The sequence below is a fragment of the Phascolarctos cinereus genome, unplaced genomic scaffold (genome assembly GCF_003287225.1).
Source record: "Phascolarctos cinereus isolate Bilbo 61053 unplaced genomic scaffold, phaCin_HiC Scaffold_4;HRSCAF=312, whole genome shotgun sequence".
Taxonomy (NCBI): domain Eukaryota; kingdom Metazoa; phylum Chordata; class Mammalia; order Diprotodontia; family Phascolarctidae; genus Phascolarctos; species Phascolarctos cinereus.
Window position 1 is genome coordinate 552,033,778 of NW_027555847.1, and position 22,774 is coordinate 552,056,551.

Below are 22,774 nucleotides of genomic sequence, written 5' to 3' on the forward strand. Positions count from 1 at the left end.
TAGGAACCTACAATGTGCCAGGTACTCTGCTAAGCATGAGGATACAAAGAAAAGCAAACACAAGGAGCAGCAGGTAGGCCATTGTTTCTAGATCACTGAGTACATGGAGGAGAGCAAGGTGTAAGAAAACTGAAAAGGTAGGATGAGACCAGATTGTGAAAGGCTTTAAAAGTCAAACAGGCTGGCGGAAATGGGAAGCCACTAGGATTTACTGAATAGGAGGGTGACATGGTGAGACCTGCTCTTTACTTTGACATCTAGACCGAAGATCAACTGAAATAGGGAGTGATTTGTGGTATGGAGACCAACTAGAAAGTTACTGAAATAGTCCAGATCTGAAGGGATGAGGACTTAAACCAGGGCAGTGGCATTATTAGAGGGAAGGGAACATATATGAGAAATGCTGCAAAAATGAAACTGACAGGCCAAATCATGGGTTGTGTATGAGAAATGAGAGACAGTGAGGAGCTAAGGATGACACCTAGCCTAGAGGACTATGATGATGTGGTGCCCTCAAACACAAAACAAACAAAAAACAGAACCTTTGTTAGGGGGAAGGGTTTTGAGGGAAAGACAATGAGTGTGGTTTCACTCACGTTGAGTTTACGATGTCTATAGGACATCTAGTTCAGTTTGTCTTAATTGGCATTTGGAAATGCAAGACTGGAGGTGAGCAGAGAGGTTAGGGCTGAATAAGTGGATCTTAGAATCATTAGCAAAGAGATGATAACTGAATCCAAGGAAGCTGATGAGACCACCAAAGGAAAAATTAGAAAGGGAGAAAAAAAGATGGCCCAGGACAGAACCCTATGGCTAGTGAAGATGACTTGGATGAAGATCCGGCCAAAGAGTCTGAGGAAGAAAAGTCAACTAGGTAGGAAGAGAACAACAGGAGAGAGTAGTGTTGAGAAAACATAGAGAGAACTATTCTTAACTGTTTTATAATTCATAATCTGTTTGAAAAATGTTGGTGTATTATAAGTAGAACAATTATAGCAGAGTGTATGTGTGTGTGTGTGTGTGTGTGCGCATGTGTGTGTGTGACAGAGAGAGAGAGAGAGAGAGAGAGAGAGAGAGAGAGAGAGAGAGAGAGAGAGAGAATGAGCAGGAATAAGGTCATTTAGAATTTACTCCCTCCAAAAGTGTATCCACAATTAAAGCGAAAACTATGGTAGTGCAAATAAATTCAAGTTTAATATTATAATTTTTAAAATTTTAATGTCATATTAATGAAAGGTATAAATGACTTATGTGTATTTGCCTTCCAATTTTCTCTGAGGCTTACCTAAACTGTACCACAGATAAAGGGGGGGAAAAATGGTAGAAAAATGATAAAGATGAATTTTCAAAAGAGGATTTATGTTCTCTTTGTCTAAGATAAGTCCAAGTGAACTTATCTCACATATCCTTCTCCACCCTCTTCATTGTCTGGGGTGGGGGTGGGGGTGGGACTTGTAATCACTGGCTTTCATAGTGCATCAGATATTTACAGAACCACACAGCATTCAATACAAAGGAAAGAAAAAGGAAAAAGAAAGTTCAAAAACAACAAGCACCAAAGTGGAATATCTTCCCCTGAAGGTTTTCTTTACAGTTTTTCAAAAGCTCAGTGCAATTTAATCTACCATTTGAGATGCCCATCATTAAGTGAAAATCTTATAAAGCACATATGATGTGGAGTCAATACGGAAAGCGTTATCTCCATGTTCACTCTTTTCACTCTGGATGCTTTATGAAAAGTTAGTATTCAAAAACACATAAACACCACCTGTGAGTTCTCAAGTATAGTCACCCTCTTTCTTTGAACTTGTTCTAGCAGCAGCTTGCTATTGACTGCGTATTTGTAGCCCAGGGATTCTTGAATTGAGAAAAACCTGTGATCTATCTATTACTTACAAAAAAGCACAAACGTTCAAAAGAAATGACTCCCTGACAAAGTTAAAATAAATGTACAGAGACAAGAGAGAGACTAGGCAATGATGTGTTGCTGGAGGAAATGAGAACAAAGATCTACAGTATTTTAAGTCTTCTCTACCTACCATTAACTATTTATTCACATACACTATAGGGCCATGATAGAGAGAGGTTAAAATAGTTTCGTCACCATCATATCATTCAGCTTCTTTTGTTTTGTTTTGTTTAAGGAAGTAGGGACCTGGGGATATTTGCCTAGCCCTGGAGATGTAAGACCTGACAGGTTTCTGATCATAATAGCATCAAATGAGGGTTGGAAAGTAGTAGAGAGGGACAGCTAGATGGCTCAGTGGATAGAGCACCGGCCCTGGATTCAGGAGGACCCGAGTTCAAATCCGGCCTCAGACACATAACACTTACTAGCCGTGTGACCCTGGGCAAGTCACTTAACCCCACTGCCCAGCCAAAACAAACAAACAAACAAAAATTCTAGGAAAGTGGTAGAGAAATGAGATCACAGAAAGAGTTTAGAGTAAAATGAAGAGCTCTAAAAAAAGTATTCTAAGAAGAGTCAGAATACATGAAATCTTCTGATCTCTGTGATTTTCATAGTGAGACAAGCAAAGATGGCAGTGTAGGAGGAAGTATTGCCCAAATTCTCCCCATAAAACTCCAACAATGACATAAGAAAAAAAAAGAGTCTTTATTCCATCCCAAGATTACAAATTCGATGCACAGCAATTGACTAGAATAGGAATTATGGAACGTGAGTGGACAACAGTTTCAGACTCAGCCTCTTTATTGAGAACAGGTTCACAGGGTTTTCACTCTGACTCCAGAAGTGGATTTCTCTAAGACTCAGCTCCTTGGCTCTGAATTGGAATAAACAGGCAGTGATGTCAACCTCAATCTACAGAGCCTAGCCGATAGGGGTTCAGCCAGCAAAGTGTCTATTGGGAAGTCTGCAGCTGTGTAGCCTAGAATAAAAGTGGGATCTTGAGCCTGGAAAGCCCAGAGAATCAAATATAATCCTATGCCTGTAACCACAGAGAATACGCTGGAAGTTTGTAGCTCCCTAGTTCAAGACTTTTCTGTGAATATTGAAGAATGAAGTACTCTGTGCCCAAAGAAAGTAGTGGCAAGGACCCATTTTGAAAAAGGCTAGATTTTATAAAATGCCACAAGACTTGCCAGAAGTGCACAGTGCCTGGACAGAACCTAAAATCCTAAAGTGGAAATTAAGATCAGATAACCTAAAATCCTAAAGTGGAAATTAAGATCAGAAGAATGACTAAACAAAAAAGATAAAAAGGTCTTATGGTACCAGGGATGCTCAAGACACAAACCTGAAAGAAGAGAACTAAAAAACAAAACAAAAGGGCAAAAAAATCCTACAAAGACAGCCTCAAAGAAAAATATAGTTCAGCCACAAAATCAGTTGGAATTCTTAGAAGAAATGAAAGAAGTTTTGTTTTGTTTTTTTTTTAATAAATTATAAAGGAAATGAAAGTGCTGGGGAGGGGGGAGGAGGATTGGAAAAGAAAAGAGAGTTTTGGAAGAAAGACTTTAAAAGTGAAATAATAGCTCAGATAACAGACACCTTGAAAATTAGAATGGACCAAAGAGAAGTCAATAACTTCATGACACAATATGAAATATTTTTAAAATGGAAGGAAATGTAGGATATCTCACGTCAAAAAACAACTCATCTGAAAACAGATTAAAAAAAAAGATAATTAAAGAATCATTAGACCATTTAAAAAACTATCACCAAAGACTTTTGATACAATATTTTAAGAAATCATGAAAGAAAATTGCCCTTACATAATAGAACCAGAAGCATTATTGCTCTGACTCCAGAACTGAATTGTGGACTGAGATTCCAGGCTCTGAAATAGGGTAAGGAGGTAAGCTATCACTCTGACTCAAAAGGGAAAAATGAAAATAGGAAGAATCTGTCTACTCCTGGAGAAAAAACAAATAAACCCAACAAACAAAAAAAAAATTCCTAGGACTTTCATAGCCAAAATTTAGAGCATCCAGTCAAAGAAGAAAGTAGCCACATTTGGCAAACAGTCAAAAAAAAAAGAGTTACCTGGAATCAGAGTCAGGATCATACCAGATTAGCAATAACAAATATAGAGCAACAAAGAGGATAAAACATGATATTCCAAAAGGCAAAAGAGATAGGCTTAAAATCATGAACTTAATTTTATATCAGAAATTGATGCCAGGAAAACAGCATTATAATTCCAAAGGGGAAAAACAGACTTTTTTAAAAAAATAAAACTGAAGACCTGTAAGAATTACTGATGAAAAGACCACAATAGAGGAGACCTTTTAAATACAAATGTAAGAGTTAAGACAAACATGCAATATAAGTGAGTCATCTGAAGGTACTTTAAAAGGGTGACTTGTTTACATTCTAACTGGGGAGGGGGAAGGATACAAGTATCCTCTCAGGTCCTATTGTCATCAGGATTTATAAATGGAGTCAAATAACACAGGGCCTGTTTGGATGACCTCAAAAGAAGGAAGGAAACAGAGAGAAAAAGGAATACTATAGAGAACAAAAGTGCAGAAACTTAGGATTTCACATAACAAAGATATGACAATAGAAGTGTACACAAATGAAGGAGTGGGAGGAGCAGATATCACTTGAACCTCACTTTCATGTGACCTGAGGAAAGGAGGTTAGTGTTTATTTGCAGGAACATAAACCCACAGGCTGAGTTGGGTGTACAAATATATTCACTTTAATTTATCAGGAAATAGGAATTAGGGAGAGAAAGGGGTGAATTATAGAAACGGTATAATTCAGCTGGGAAGTAAGATTAGTCACAAGCAAAACAAACTCTAAGTTTGTAGGGGGAAGCCTGAAGAAGTTTTTGAAGGAACAGAAAGAAAAAGAACAATGACTGCAGTCTGGGTGAGGGGAAAAGAAGAAAAGCAGGAAATAAGCTGGTTTCATCAAGCAAAGGGCACTAGTGCTGAGCACACTTCTCTCCCATGACCCTCTTCTTAAAAAATGGGCAGAGAACAAAGGAGGAAAAAGTATAAAAGAATGGCATGTAGGAAAATATTTAGTAATGACAACTATGAATACGAATGGGATGAACTTACCCATAAAAAGCAGGAAGATAGCAGACTGTATTAGAAAATAGAATTTGACAACATACTGTTTACAAAAAACCTAGTTGAAATATAAAGACACAGAGTTGAAAATAAGGAGCTACAGAAAAATCCATTGCGCTTCAGTTAAACTCAAAAAAGCTGAAATAGTAATCAGAATCTCACATAATAAATAATATATATTATAATATATATAATAATAAATGAATAAAAGTGACAAAAAGGAAAACATTTCACTGAAAGGCCCCATAGTTAATGAACATTAATACTTAAAATATATGAACCAAACGGTATAGTATTTAAATACTTAATGTAAAATCTAAGGGAGACATAGGAGAAATAAAAAGCAAAACTATAGGAAAAGTTGATAAAAATAATAAACAAGAAATAAGTTAAGGATCTGAATAAAATTTTAGAAAAGTAAGATATGAGAGCTGCCTGGAGAATACTTAATGGGAATAGGAGGGACTATACATGTTAATCAATTGTGAATGGTACCATTATAAAAAGTTACCATGTGTTAGGGCATAAAAACCTCACACATAAAGGCAGAAAATCAGTAATCTTTCACACACACTTTATTGGCCACAATGCAATAAAATTATATTCAATAAAGCTCTATTGAAGAAAGGATTAAAAAGCAACCAGGGACTAAACAACTTATTCCTAAAGAATTTGTGGATCAAAGAAAATGGCATGGAGGGAAATACTTAGTGATAACAACTGTGAATAAGAACAGGGATGAACTATCAAAGGAATAATAGATGAATCTCATTAAAGATGATGACACCTGGGCAAAAGAGCAACAATCTGGAAATAAAGCTAAAGTAGTCCTTTTGGAAAATTTATATTTCTAAATACATTTGTCAGCAAAAGAAAAAAAGAAGAGATTAACAAATTGGATACACGATTAAAAAAAAATACCTAAATAGGAATCTTGAAAAAGAAAAGATTAATAAAAACTCACTGAATTAATGAATAAAATTAAAAGTTTTTTAAAATACGAGATAAAATAGATAAGCCACGACTTTATTTGATTAAAAAGAAAAAAAAAACAAATGACCAGTTATTGCTATATCTTTGAAGTAAATATTTCTTTGTAAAAGCTAATTACTGTTAAATAGTTAAATGGGTTGCTAATCACAGAAGTCTAATAATAGGGAAACCACACACAGAATGGGTATTTGAGCCAATGATATTAGAGAAGAGATACCCCAAACCTCTCAAGTTATCTTAGGATCCTGAGGGAGAAATATAACTGTCCTTGGTCTGGGAGGCCAAAGCATATGTGCTACATACATATTTGTGAATATTAGAAAATACAGTGCTAGAAATGCTCTAATTTTAGCTTTGATTGGTTACTGAACATACCATTGTTGGATAATTTCTTGGGGAAATGGAAACAAAACAAAACTGAAAATAAAAATTTTAGTACAACTAAAATTGAAAATATCTGGGTTTTTTTTAACTTAAAAAACTAATTGCTGCTATTTCTTCTTTGAAGTTAATACTTTAGGAATAGACTATTGAATGTATGTTCACCTTTGGCAGAAAATGAAAAAGAAAATGAATTAGTCAACCATCTATTCCTCAGAGCCTATTTCTGAATCAATTTAGTGTCTCTGTTAATTGTAACCTATTACTGCTGATTCTACCTTTGCAATCTCATTTGCATATGTCCTTCTCTCCTATGACACTGCAACAATCATGGTACAGGTGTTTATTCTCTTATACCTAGAGTACTGCAATAGCCTTCTAGCTGCATTGGTCTCCCTCCTTAAATGGAGGATCTCAGAGACATTCTCTGATCCATCTTCTACCCTTTTCAATCAGAAGGAGCGAAATGTCCCAGGGTCAGGGGGATACTGAGGAGGTATGAGTATAACTTTTGCTTTAAATTAATCTCAAAGGGAAACACAAAAACACCTAACTTCTGCATTCCCTTCCACCAGAAAGAACTAGTTATTTTTAAGTTAAAGATCCATTTGCCAGGCTAAAAATATAAACCTTGACTCTAAACGTCAACATTTCAAGGTTTTTCTTTTGGCATAATTCCAGAATGACAAAGGATTGCATGATTAATTCGCAAAATGCCTTCTTGCTATTGCTTTACTCAGAACCAAAGAGCTCTCTTTCAATTTGTAACCTCTAAAACACATACACTTCATAAATTTGCTATTAAAAATTCACAAAAGTAGATAGCATCAGTCACATTTTTGCAACTACTGGCAGAAAAGCATTTTAAAGAATGATAAGAAGAAAGGTATCTTACCACATGTGCTGGAACTTGTTGCATTTTTGCAGCAGGGGTCCCTGGTCGTGGATAAAATTGATTAATAAAAAGGCTGGGAAACTTATAGTCTTCAACCAGTTTCACTGTATCTTGAAAATCTTGATCTGTTTCTCCAGGAAAACCACAGATGATATCTGTAGCAATAGTTATTCCTGGAACTCTAAAAAAAAAAGAAAGAAAGAAAGAAAGAAAGAAAAGAAAAAAGAAAAAGAAATAAAAACCTGCAAAATTCTTTTCATGACAAGCATTTATTTCTCTTTTTTTTTAAAAGTTACCTATTATGCTAAATTAACAAGAAACATTTCAAACAACAATAAAAATCCTGGGACCATCACTTAAATGTGGTTATTGTATAGATGAATGAAACCATCTTAATAATGGAGAAAAAATATTTTACACAGGGTCAAAACAGTTTTTGGAAGGAAAGAACGCCTTCTGAAACTTCCCTTGATTACTGCTTTAATATCTGCCAAGATGGAAGAATTACCAAGTAATCTTTCAAAGGCACTTAGGGTTTTCCCCTCCTTGTCTAAGTACTAATTAAAGTTAAACTAGACTAGTACAATTATGCTAAGAATTGGGAAATGTTCCCATCCCCAATGTGAGTCAAGTAAAGTCAAATCAGGAAGCACCAACTATGTGTCATACAAAGCACTAAACTTTAAAGATTCAAACAAAGGCAAAACTAGTCCATGTTCTCAAGTAGATCCGTCTAATAGGAAAGACAACATGAAAGCAACTATATACAAACAAGATACGTACAGGTTAAACTGCAGATAATCTCAGAGGGGAAAGCGCCAGCATTAAGGGGATCAGGAAAGGCTTCTTGTAGAAGGTAGGATTTTAATTTGAAGACTGGAAGGAGGCTGGGGAAGTCAGGTAATGGGAAAATCATTAAAACAAAAGATAAAAATGATCTGGGAAGGTGTGAAAGAAAATGCATTGGAAAAAGACTTTTAATTCTATATTTTTATTACTTTGCACAAACATTTTAAATTCTTGAATGGACACTACCAAAGTTAAAATTTCAAAACCCTTCTGATTAAAAAACAACCCTTTTGCATAAACTGGTACTCTAGACTAATGAAGATGTGTAATAAGGGAAAATTATGCCAGCAAATTTCAACCAATTTTATACACGGCTCATCAGAGAAATCATGACTAAAAGCAGTAAGGAACTAAGAAGTAAAGGCTATGGAAAAACAGCAGATTGAGGCAGGCAAGTATCCATTATCATATGCTTCCTAAAAGACTGAGGTTTTTTTTCAAAAGAACAAATCTCAGAAAATTCCTATGATATATTACAGGAGCAGAGACAATGAGTTTATCATCCCTGTCTATGAATTGGAGTAAACTTGGCACAGACAATGGGGTATTCCCAAAGGAAAGTCCCTCAGTTACAATTTTCCCCAGTCCCTCTCCATTTCAATTATCTATCAGAGTCCAGCTTAGTATTTGGGTAACACATCCTCACTTTGGCCTTCAGGTAAAGTAAGTATCAGTAAAATATACTTGTAGGGACTGAATAGATTTCAATGGTATAAATGGTGTGGCAAGAGACTAATTAGTGATTTTTTAAATGAAGAATGAATTTATTTGATAAAATTAAAAATACTGATTGATGGGGAAGCATGCTTGTATCCAGGTATAAATTATTGAATATTCTAAAAATAAAGTTAAAAAAAAGGTCAGGGGTTTTCTTTTTTGGTAGTTCCATAACTAAAGTTATTACAATTATAGTTACTCCTCCACTTTACTGTGAGCTCCAAGAGATCAGGGGCTATCTTTTGGGTTTTTTGGTATTACTAATGCTTAGCAAAGTGCCTGGCAATAGTTATAGGTACTTAATAGATGTTTAAGGACTGACTGACTTTATCTGAGACTTCAACAAAATCCAAATGTGGAGATAAGGAGGGAGAAAGTTCCAAGCATGGAGGATAATCACTAAAGATGGCCAGAGTCAGGAGGCGACCACATTGTTTGAGGAGCATCAAGGAGGCCAAGGTCCTTGGATTACAGGGAACAAACTGGAGAGTAAGGTTTAGGAAGCCAGAAAGGCAGAAAAAAGGCAGATGAAACAAATCAGCTTCTGATACTTTAGTACTATTAACAAACTAGTGTTTAGAATTCTCTTCTGGAAAGATGAAGTTGAAAGGGGAAATATTCAGATTATACAATTACAAATTATATGAAAACAATAATCAGGGGCTTGTTTCTCAAATTCCAGTATTCTCCAAGTAGGAAGAATCACTTTAGGCCCTAAAGAGGTCAATTTAAAGAACAATCAGATAGAAAGTATTAGGACCAAGGTGGTGGTCTAGGCTGAAAATGTAAATAGTTGCTAAAAAGTCTGGACAATTTTATGGATGCTTGAATTATAATTAGTTGCTTAATGAAACTAGGATATTATAAAGTACACCTCTATTTACTTGGGGTTAAAGTCAAGGAGAACAGTTTTGTTCTTTCCTACAAGATTTCTCTCACTACTTCTGACAGAGACAAATTATTCTGTCAAAGAAGTCCAAGATGGCAGTTCACTAAAAGCCAAACACATAGATGTGATATTAGTGCAAGGTGTTTTGTAGTAGTCACAGCTTTGCTATAAAAAAGCATAAATTGCATTGGTGTTCAGAAAGTACACTGAGAGTCTCTTTCCAAGGACAGAACATGTGACATGAATAATCAATATTGTTTTTTATCATACACTATGATGTCAAAATGGCAGAAGTTGACATGAGCCGTGGATCCCTTCTGTGAAAGACATGACATCTCTTCTGCAGTTCTCTGTTCAAATATTCGAGTTGCTATGATAAAACACTGGATTATTTTTGTGGAGACTGACATTTATTGGAAGAAAATGTTTTAGCATACTTAGCAGTACATACATCCATACTGGTAATTAATGAGTTAATTATAAATGAATCCTTATCTGTTCCTGAAAACAAACACAGTAGGGCAGATACTTATTAGCTACATGACTCTGAGCAACTCACTTAACCCTGTGCCTTAGTTTCTTTATGTGTAAAATGAGTTGGACAAGGAACAGTATCTTTGCCAAGAAAACCCAAAATGAGGTCACAAAGAGTCAGACATAACTGAAATTACAGAACAATAGCAAGGGTCACTACTTGACCTCACTTTGAGCTATTGTATGCATTCCCAACTGTTTTTCTTGAATGAAATAAATTGTTTTAATTCAGATTGATCTTTGACTTAATACAAATTTAATGAGCTATCACAAAATTTTGTAGTAAAAAAGGCAACTGGTATGAAGCAGAAAACACAAAGGAAGATGTGTGTGTATGCACAAGTATAAATACATATATGTATGCATGAATGAATGTTTGTGTGACTATACAGACATGAAGGGAGTGTCCCTTGTTTTAGCTATTAAAACCTAAAACTATGCTAAGAACTTTGGGACACCCTATATACGAAGGAAAGTAAATGAGAAATGGTTACTATTTATCAATAGCTCTCTATATGCTGAATTTTGATAAGCTTCACAATTAAAATCTGAAATATTATTTTCAAAATTGACAACTTCATGGTAAAGACCTTTAAGAAATCCAGACACATAGAAGTTTTTAGAACAAATCAAAACAAACAAATATATGCATAGACACACATACATGTATATAATATATATATAAATATATTAAATAGAAGTTATTTTCTATGAAGTCAATGAATATCTCAGGAGCACAGTTTCCTTTTCATCTGTAATGTAAGAAGGTTGGGGAAAAGGACTTCTGAGGTCCTTTCCAACTCTAAATATGTAGGACCCAGTTATGTTACGTATTATACATATTTGTTGTTATTTAGTCGCTTCAGTTGTGTTCAACTCTTCATGACCCCATTTACAGTTTTCTTGGCAAACACACTGGAGTGATTTGCCATTTCCTTCTCTGGTTCGTTTTACAGGTGAAGAACTGAGGCAAACAGGGTTAAGTGACCTGCCCAGGGTCACACAGCTACTAAGTGTCTGAGGTCAGGTTTAAACATAAGAAAATGAGTCTTCCTGACTTCAGGCCCCATGCCACCTAGCTGCCCAGCATTATACACACCTATGTGCTATATACAAATATATGCATGATACATATGCACAATATGTATGCATCTATATGAACTATACATATATGTAGCACATAACATTAAAATATTGATATATAATCCTGCATGTATTAAGGGCTTACTGTGTGTCATAAGCTGAGGTAACAAAAACAAGAATGAAACAATCCTTTTCCTCAAGGAGTGTGTGTGTGTGTGTGTGTGTGTGTGTGTGTGTGTGTGTGTGTTTTTAAATACTATGAAACCCAGTTACTATAAAGTAATAAAAAGCACCTTTGGAGAAGAACTTGAGGCCCAATGGAAATGGTAAAAGAAGATCTTCACGGTTACTAGGGTTAGCTATGTGGTTTTTTTTTTATTCTGCCAATTTGCTGTGGCCAGAAGAGATGATGATTTACACAGGGAGATAATGGGCACATGCAGCAACTGGATCTAAAAGGGGAGAGGTCCTAATAATAACAATAATGATAGTTGGGATTTCTATAGCATTTGGAAGTTTAAAAAAGCTTGGTACGCATTATTTTAAGACAGATCTAGAACCAGAGGGGACCCTAGACAGCATCTTGACTTTAAATAAGTTGCCCAAAGTAACAGAGGCAGGATTTGAACCTATGGCCTCTTGGTCATAGTAGTGTTCTTTCTATTTTACCATACTGCCTCTGCTGCCTTATCTGATGTCTTGGCCATATTTGGCAACCCTTGACAGAAATTCTCAGCCTCTGATACTATAAGCAAATTAGGAGAGCGAGGAATAGTCTACTTGTCAGATCTATGGAGAAGAGAAGAATTTATGACCAAACAAGAGAAAGAGAATATTATGAAATGCAAAATGGATGATTTTGATTACATTAAATTGAAAAGTTTTTGCACAAACAAAGCCAGTGTAACCAAGATTAGAAGGGAAGCTGGAAGTAGGAAACAATTTTTACAGACTGTCTCTGATATAGGCCTGATTTCTAAAATATATAGAGAACTGAATCAAACTTAAAAGAATACAAGTCATTACCCAATTGATAAGTGGTCAAAGGATATGAACAAGCAGTTTTCAGAGGAAGAAATTAAAGCCATCTATAGTTATATAAAAATGCACTCTATCACTATTGCAAATCAAAATGACTCTGTGGTACCACATCACACCTATCAGATTGGCCAACATGACAAAACAGGAAAATGATAAATGTTGGAGAAGATGTGGGAAAATTGGAACACTAATACATTGTTGGTGGAGTTGTGAAATGATCCAACCATTCTGGAGAGCAATTTGGAATATGCCCAAAGGACTATAAAATTGTGCATACACTTGCATATACAGCAATACCGCTTCTAGATCTACATCCCAAAAAGATCATAAAAATGGGAAAAGAACCCACATGTACAAAAATATTTACAGCAGCTCTTTTTGTGGTGGCCAAGAGCTATAAATTGAGGGGAAGTCCATCAACTGGAGAATGGCTAAAGAAGTTATGGTATATGAATGTAATGGAATACTATTGTGCTATAAGAAATGATGAGCAGGCAGACTTCAGAAAAACCTGGAAAGACCTGTATGGATTGATGCTGAGTGAAGTGAGCAGAACCAGTAAAACATTGTACACAGTAACAGCCACACTGTGTGATGACTGACTTTGACAGACTGAGTTCTTCTCAGCAATGCAAGGATCTAAGACAACTAACTCCAAAACACTCATGATGAAAAATGCTATCCTCATCCAGAGAAAGAACTTACGAGTCTGAAGGCAGATGGAAGCATACTATTTTCTCTCTTTTTCTTTTGTTGTCTTGTTTTGTTTTTTCTTTCTCATGGTTCTTCCCATTAATTCTAATTCTTCTTTATATCATGATAATGTGAAATGAATGTATAATATGAATGTATAGGTAGAACCTATATCAGATTACATGCCATCCTGGGGAGGAGAGGGATGGGGAGAAAATTTAAAACTAAAAATCTTGTGGAAGTGAATGTTTCAAAACCTAAAATAAGCAAATTATAAAAATTTAAAAAAAAACCCTCTCAGCCTCATGGAGGGAGATGGACTGTCACAGTTGGAAAAGTCTGACTCGAATAATATAGCATCAGAAGTCTTAGTTGAAACCAGAAATGAGTATGGGGGATACCAAATCAAAGGGTTAATCAGAGGTAGAAAAGATGGAAATTAAAGACCGAGTAGGCTTCTAGGATTGTGACCAAACTAAGCTAGGAAGAAGTGATAATTACTGCTTTAAAACCAAATGTAATGTTACTAGAAAATATGTAATATTAAAAGGGATAACCAATACAATGTATAGAACTATTATATATTCATTATTAGAATAACACTGATAGTGTATACTAGCTCAAATTTATAGAATTATTATACATTGGTTATTAAAATCATACTATGACAGAGTGTAATAATCACAATCTCTGTTACCTATAGTACTGGTAACATCATCCTTGTAGGAGTTTTTGTTTCTGTAGTAACAAGAATTATAGGGTCCAATCAAATTAGATTTAATAATGTTTTTCTCTTATTCAAGGTGAAAAGGAAATGAAACATTTTTAACATTCATAAACCACAACAAATGACTGAATTCCATTTAGAGATAAGGTGATAATTACTAGAGTAATTAGAATTCTTCCTGGATGGGATTATTTATCATGTAACGGAAATTCAGATTTGGGAATAAAAGCAGGGGCAAAAGTATATTCCACATCAGTAATTAATTACAACCAAACCAATACACCATTCCTATAACATGGCACAAAACTATCCTTTTTCATATGCTTCTGAATACAACATTTTTTAAGCAGCAAGTTAAAGTGAGTGAAATTATTTTATTCAGGAGAAAATCCAATTATAGAAATAATCAACTTTATCCACTTGCTTTATTTTTCTCCATCTTTGAAAGGAAACTCATATTAGAAGATCCAATTAAATGAGCATAGGAAGAAAGAGCAAAGTTGGGCAAACCTGAAATTGAAAATTTAAGGTACTTTTCACCACTGATCAATATTTTGGAGATTCACCATATCAACACATGCAAAATAGATTTGGAAGAGAAACAAATGACAACTTTCAGAGTACTCTAATTTGTGATATTATACAGTTATACGATGCTGTCTCTGAAACTTAATCTGCCAATAAGGTGTTGGACTAAATGTCCTAAAGCCCAATTTAGTCTCTGACTATTATCCTATGATCCTACCCTCAACTTCTGGACACTTCAATACATCAGTAGATTTGTGATCTGTTTTAGCAGTGTGAAAATTCTGTACCCTGGTACAGATTACTATCCCTTCTTACCTTACCACCCTGTGGGACTCTTGTCTGTATTCTTCAATGAATCCCACATAGAAGTCTACCTAGTTTTCTGGGAAAGCATTTCTCTGTTACAGGTGCTTATTCTTTTCTGTGTCATAGACCCCTTTAGTAATCTGGTGAAATTTATGGACCACCTTTCAGAATGTTTTTAAATGTACAAAATAAAATACATAGTATTATAAAGGAAGATATTTATATTGAAATAGTTACTTAAAATATTTTAAAAACAAGTTTATGGACCCCAAATTAAGAACTCTTGCTCTATATTTCTTGGATATAGAGGTAGGTACCAATTGAACATGGGGGCTATTCAGTAAGAACACCCTAAGTTCTCTTCCCGGCATATATTTCTCTAGTAATATCCTTTATGCCACTTTTCCTGCTGAAATTTTCATTGATAATATGTGTTATCATACATTTACACTCATCATACACACCCCTATTGCCACTTGGGTGACACTCAACTTTAATTCTTTGCAGACTAGCATTTCATAATGATGGGCAGCTAGGTGGCACACAGTGGATAGAGTGCTGGCCTTGGAGTCAGGAGGATCTGAGTTCACATCCAGCCTCAGACACCTGCTAGTTGTGTAACCTTAGGCAAGTCACTTAACTGTCTGCCTCAGTTTCTCACCTGTAAAACAAGCCGGAGAAGGAAATGGCAAACCATTTCAGTATCCTTGCCAAGAAAACCCCAAATAGGATCACAAAGAGTTAGATATGACTGGAAAACGACTGAACAAGAACAATTCCATACTAATGCACATGCTGCTAGAAGAACATTGTTTAAAAAACAGGCCTTTGTTTCAGGGAGAAGCTTGAAATCATTAACAATAAACACTACACACTTTCCCACCGTTATGATCAAGTACTTGAAGAAGCACATCCTTGCATGATGGTGAAACTGAAAATGCAACTTAGAACAATAATCCTTTCTTCATCAAACATAAATGAAATATATCCTTGGGTTAGCAACAGCAACTATTTCATACATTGTCTAAGGCTGCTTATGACATTGCCATGTAGATTCTAATCAGCCTGAATCCTTAGCTCAAAAAAAGAACCACTACGTTCCCAACCCCGCACGCCAAGTTCGTCTGTTAGCTGCAGTTATTATTCAGCCCTGCTCGAGACAGGCTTCACTGAACCTGAAAACATTTCTGGGCCTTCTCTGACTGTGATTATCCCACTTGAGTTCACCATACAATAGCTGCTTCAGGTTCCTGCTGTTATCTATTATTCTTTTGTACACCCAATCCAATGCAGTTGTGTTACGATAAGCACTGCATCAATGTCATTAAGAGCCAATCCTAAACTAAGAAAAAATTTCAAAAGTCAACAATATAACCGTTCAATCATTTAATACCAGAATATTATAGACCAATTACCTTAACAACTACTCAAAGTAAAGAACAGCATTAATCACAGATGAACTGTCTTGAAATAGCACTCAGTGAAATCAGATTCAATGATTTCTCATTAGGAATGGGGATGGAATGGGTTTTCCAGGAAAGAAGGTGCAGGGAGGAATGAAGGTGGCTCAGTGCCTCATATGCTTTTCAAAGAACAAAAACAAGCATCAAAGAATGCAGGGTTAGCTTTTTACACTAAAAAAGAATTTAAAAAGTCAAAATGGAAAATAAGAAAAGTGTTAATTAAAACAAATTATAAAGAAGCTGAAAAATCTCAAGCATCAGGAGAAGAAACTCAGAAGGATAAAGAAAAACATAAATTATCCCGAGGTATCCCCAAATGGTTAAGGCATTTTTGGAAATTAAATAAGTATTAACAATACTAAGAAAATCACAAGGCCAAAAAAAGAACAGAATTCATAAAGTTAAAAAAAAAAATCAAATGAGGCCCTCAGGCTAGAATCCTTTAAAAATGGAGGAAATAGTAAAGAAAATGACCAATACTGAAAACATAACAGAAAATTCTAAAGAATCTGCTGAATCAACCAGGTACTTTGGATGTACTATAGTGGAAAACTGAAAGACAGCCATCACAGAATGCACTTTAGGCTAAGAAAATCAATGAATTGTTCAAAAAATTAGAAAACATGCAAAAACAAGTAATGAAACTGGGGACAGAAAAATTACTGATGTGGAAGCTAAGAAACGAAAGCTTCAAACTGTAGTGAAGCTTCCTTGTTAGAAGAGAGGTAGTTAAAAGGATGAGTAAGAACCAAAAATCTATTTGTTCTGAGAATGTAATAACAAGTTACTAAACTTCCAGGAGTGCTAGCACTCTCTTGCAATCTGTGCTACTAGGGAGGTTAAGGCTGGTGGACTGCTTTAGCCTAGGAGCTCTGAGCTGCAGTTGGCTAAGTAGATTAGTTAAGTCCACATTCCCATCGGTCACCAATATATGATGAGCCCCCGAGAGTGAGGGGACTATCAGAAGCTTATTTAAAGGGGAGTGAACCAGTCCAAATCCAAAATGGAAAAAGTTAGTGCTTAGTAGCTGTTAGTAGCAGGACTGGTTGCACTCTTAGCCTGGGATTGTTGTGGAGGACCAGTATCAAAGAAAAAAAAATAATAAAGCCGTTGTTCAGAGGTCTCAAGTTAATTTCTTGCCTACAGAGACCCTGGAGATTATAAATTATGTCCTGTTTTTGTTAACACTTAAAAAGAATTCTTGAGTTTATTCTTTGAGGTAAACAGTACTATTATGATCTACAAAATTTTTATTGCTTTATAATTTACTCATCTACATACGTGCATTCCTATCAAAGAGGCAACTAGGTGACATAGTGGAGAGAACAATAAGCCTGAAATCAAGAGGACCTGCATTCAAATTCAGCCTTAGACATTAGCTGTATGACCCTGGGCAAGTCACTTAATGGCTATCTGCCTCAGTTTCCTCAACTGTAAAATGAGGATAATAATAGCAGCTGTTAGGATTATTGTGAAGATAAAATGAGATTATTTATAAAGTACTTAGTGCTTAATAAATTCTTCTTTCCTTCCAAAATCTAAAATTGTGAGGGCAGATGTCTCTATGCTATTGATGCCTAGCAGAGTGCCTTAGACACAGTAATTACTCAGTAAAGATTTGCTGAATTGAACTAAACTGAGTATTCATTACTATCATAAAGGATGTCCTATGAAGGATACAAAATGAAGAATTCCCTATAGTTGGTGATATATTCCAAACGTTCATATTAATGAATATTTGTAGATAACAATCAATAAACATTTTATGAGTTCTTATGTGCTGTATGGGGCATGAAGACCTCTCCAAAAAATGTAAAAAACCACAAATACTAAATATCAATTATTAATCATAATGGAATTAAAAATCATTATCAATAAAAGACCTTTAAAGAAAGAACTGAAAAATTGGAGGCTGAATAACATTAATCTAAGGAACTGGTGAGTTCAAAGAACAAATTACAGAAACAATAGAAATTTCATCAGAGAAAATGACAATAATCAGACAACATACCAAAACTTATGGCATTCAGATAAATCAGTTCTTAGGGGTGAAAACAGAGAGAAATAAATCAATTAATGGTAATGCAACTAAAAAAAATTTTAGACACACCAAATCAAAAATCCCCAACTATATAATAAAATAAAAATTCTAAAAATTAAGTAGATTAAAAAACTTGTAAGAAAAAAATGGAACTGATAAAAATGAAAGCTGTTTTATGGTGGGGGAAAGTCAAATAAAGAGCTAACTAATCAAATTTAAAAAGAGAGAACTAAATTGTGCTCAAAATTGAGAAAAGAGAGCTCACGTCAACTAAAGAGAAAATAATTTATCACAAACCATTTTGCTCAATTATAACACTTACAAAACTGCTAACTTAGAGGAAATGGATGAATTATAACAAAAATGTAAAATATGGAAATTACCAAAGGAAAGACTATTTGAATAACTCAGTAACAGAAAGAGAAATTGAATACGCCATAGATGAACTCCCAAAAGTACAAAAAAAAAAAGACCAGGATCAGTCAGATTTAGAAATGAATTCTATCAAACTTTTTAAAAAAGAAACTAGTTTCAATATTACATAAACTGTTAGAAAAGAACATGTCTTTTCAATTTCTATCGCAGAAATATAGATTTAAAACCTAAGCCAAAGAGAGACAAAACAGAAAACTACACACCATTATCTCTAATAAACAATAATACAAAATTTAAAAATATATATGTTAGCAAGTAGGTTACAACAAAACATTAGAAAGGGTACATATTATCACGTGGGGTTTATACCTGGAATGCTAAGTTGTTTAAACATAAGAAAGACTATATATGTGAGTATATATGTATATAAATTTATGTTAATAATAAAACCCATATTATTATATTAATATATGCTAAAGGGCTTTTCAGAAAATTCAGCACTCATTTTATTAAAAACTCTAGAAAGTACAGAAATAGACTTTTCCTTGATGTAGTAACATACAAGAGAAAACTGTACATGTGATGAAGAAAAATTAGTGGCCTTTCCTATAAGATCAGGAGTAAAGAAAAGATGCCTATTATTATCATTACTACTTAACATTACATACACAAATGTTAGATTAGCAATAACACAAGAAAGTAAAAATGAGGGGCACAGTCAAAGGCTAAACAAAATTTTGCCTTTTCAAGGCAATATAATTTACTTAGAAAATCTTGAGTTGATCACAATATTAATTGAAACAACTTATAAGTTCAACAAAGTTGTGTGATATAAAATATATTCACATAAATCTTCCCTATTCTTGTATGTTACAAATTCCAACAGAAAGAGCTAGAAAGAGAAATTCCATTCAAAACAACTACAGAAGTTATAAATTATTTGGGAGTTCTGTATATCTGGGTAGAAACCTAGGAACTCTATCAATCCAACTATAAAATACTCTTTGCAGTTATAAGGACACTTTAAAAAATCAGAAAAAACATTTAATGATGTCAATATCTGAAACTTATTCAGTGTAATACCAATCCAACTACCAAAGAATTACTTCACAGAGCTAAAAAAAAAAGAAAGAAATTCATATGGAAGACTGAAAATCTCAAAGATAATATATATTGTTTTTAAACTGGGAAAGAAGAGAGTCCATCAATATCACGTATCATCAAACTGTAGCGCCCAGCAGTAACAACTAAAATGATCTGATACTAGCTCAAGAATAGAGAAGCTGATCAGTGGAATAGGTTAGGATAGTTTTTGATGAACCTAATGAACTCAGTTATTGAAATAAGGACTCACTACTAAACAAAAATTGCTGGGAAAGTTGGACAGTAGTCTGGGGGAAATCAGATTTAGGTTAACTCCCTCACACAATATACAAAGATAAGCTCCAAATGAATACATGACTTAGATATAAAGGGTTACATCACAAACAACTTAAAGGAACAAAGAAGAACTTACTTTTTAGATCTAAAACAAGGGATAGAGAAGCTCATCAAAGTTAAAATGAACAACATCAATTACATAAAATTAAAAAGCTTTTGTATAAGTAAATCTAATGTAGCTAAAATTAGAATAGAAACAGACAACAGGATAACAATTTTATAGCAAGTTTCTCTCACAAAGGTCTCATATTCAAGATACTTAATGAGCCCATTTAAATTTATAAAACTGACCTATTCCCTAGTGGATAAATGGTCAAAAGATGTGAACAGGTAGTCTTCAAAGGAAGAAATCCAAGTTATCAACAACTATGTTATCAATTACTCTACATAACAATTAGAAAAATGCAAATTAAAAGCAATCTTTGGGTTCCATCAGATTGGTAAAGATGACAAAAGAGGAAAACGGCAACTGTTTAAGGGGCTGAGGGAAAATAAGCGTATTGATGGACTGTTGGCGGAGCTATAAAATTGGTACAGTCTTTCTGAAAAGCAAAAAGCCCCCAAAATTATCAGACTGTGTATATCCTTTGGTCCAGTTATACCACTATGCCTAGAGTCCAAAGAGATTAAAAAAAAAATAGAAAAGGGACTTATATGTACAAACATATTTACAGTAGCTCTTCATAGTAACCAAAATTGGAAACTGTCCTCCTATTGCAGAATAGCTAAACAAATCAAGGTAAATGAATGTAATGGACCATAAGAAATGATGAAAAGGAAAGGAAACTGGGAAGATGTAGATAAAAGTAAACAGGATTAGGAAAATAATTTATGACAACAACATTATGGGGAAAAAATTAACTCTAAAAGACTTTAGAACCCTGATCAAATTGGTGTCAATAAATCAACCAATCAATAAATATTTAACCAACATGTACTATGTACCATGCTCCATGCTCATGCCCACAACTGGTGACAGAAAGAAAGGCAAAAAAAGTTCTCAATGAGCTTACATCCTAATAAAGGAGACAACATGTAAGGAAACAGGTGCATATATAATAAATACAGAGCAGAAGGAAGGAAAATTTAGACAGAGCCGTAAGTGAAGAAGGAGAGTTTTCTAGGTATTGCAGACAAAAATGGACAGTACAAAGGCATGGAGACTGGCTATACCACATGCCTGGAATACTCTCACTATTCATCTCTGCCTCTTGGCTTCCCTGACTTCTTTCAAGTCGCAGCTAAAATCCTATCATTTCCTGATACTCCTTAATGCTAGTGTTTTTCCTCTACTGATGATCTCCAATTTATCCCGGCTACAGCTTGTTTGTACATAGTTGTTTGCATGTTGTCTCTCCTATTAGACAGTGAGCTTTCTGAAAGCAAAAACTGTCTTTTGCCTTTCTTTAGCAGATGCTTACTCAATGCTTTTCAAAAAATTCATTCAGTCATCTATCTATCTATCTATCTATCTAACTATCTATCTATCTATCTATCTATCTATCTATCTATCTATCTAACTATCTATCTATCTATCTATCTATCTATCTATCTATCTATCTATCCATCTATTAATTAATTAATTTATTTTAGGCAATTAGGGTTAAATGACTTGGCCCAAGATCACAGAGCTAGTAAATGTCTGAGGCCACATTTGAATTCAGGTCCTTCTGACTCCAGGGCTGGTGCTCTATCCACTGCACCACCAACCTGCCTCTAATCAATGCTTTTTGATTGACTTACTGACTAGAGGTAAAGTGTCTTGTACCCATATTGTAGGACTGTGAAGTATGTGGAAGAGGAGCAGAGTGTGAGAAGACTGGAATGGTAGGAAAGGGCCAGGTTGTGAAGATGCCCAATACAGGACTTTTGGGGCAGCTAGGTGGCACAGTGAATAGAGCACCGGCCCTGGAGTCAGGAGGACCTGGGTTCAAATACGGCCTGAGACACATAATAATTCCTAGCTGTGTGACTCTGGGCAAGTCACTTAACCCCAATTGCTTCACTAAAAACAACAAACAAACAAAAAGAGGACTTTCTATTTCACTTTAGAGGTATTAGGAACCAATGGAGTTGACTGAACAAGGGGTGACATAATCAGACCTATGCTTTAGGAAAATTACTTTGCTGGCTGTGTAGTAGGTGGTTTGGAGTACAGAGAGAGAAAGCAACAAGCTATAGGAAAGTGGGGGAAAGAAAAAAAAAGGAAGAGTAAAACGAAAATAAAAACATGGAGGGACTGAAAGAACAGAATTTGTAGGAAGAATACATGGTGAAGAAGGAAGAAAACAAAAAGGGGTTTGTAAAATGCAAAATGGTGTTTCAGTATATAGGTTACCAACCTTGGAAGCATGCAGTTGCAATAGTAGTAAAAAAAAAAAACGTAATAAAAAGTATTTATGATCGTAAGAGTAAATGAAGAGACATTGGGTAGTAAAATGTAATAATAATAATAAAAAAGGCCTCTAACACTGCTTCATTTGATGACAGTATATCTGTTTCAGATCATAGCATAAAGTGAACCCAATCCTGAGGCATTCGGCAGGTAGTCCTGAATTAGATTAAAAATATTTCCATAAATTGTGAAAATAGATGAACTAAAGAATGGAGGAGAAGGGGGATAAGCAAGAAAAATACACAGAAAGCAAAATGAAATGGCATGTACTACCACTTAAATAGGAAAAATAGGAATTATAATGTAATGAATAATTTCCAGAAGAATGAATTTCCAAAGATAAACGGTAAAGAAGCAATGAATATCTGATAGATT

General features: G+C 34.7%; 1 protein-coding gene across 1 annotated transcript in view; it reads right to left on the reverse strand.

Annotated features, from left to right (window-relative positions):
* CDKAL1 (CDKAL1 threonylcarbamoyladenosine tRNA methylthiotransferase) overlaps positions 1-22,774 on the reverse strand; it is a 669,650-nt gene that overhangs the window by 188,881 nt on the left and 457,995 nt on the right. Inside the window, 1 exon segment of the mRNA XM_020986833.2 lies at positions 7,319-7,499. Within this exon segment, the coding sequence (XP_020842492.1) occupies positions 7,319-7,499 (181 nt within the window).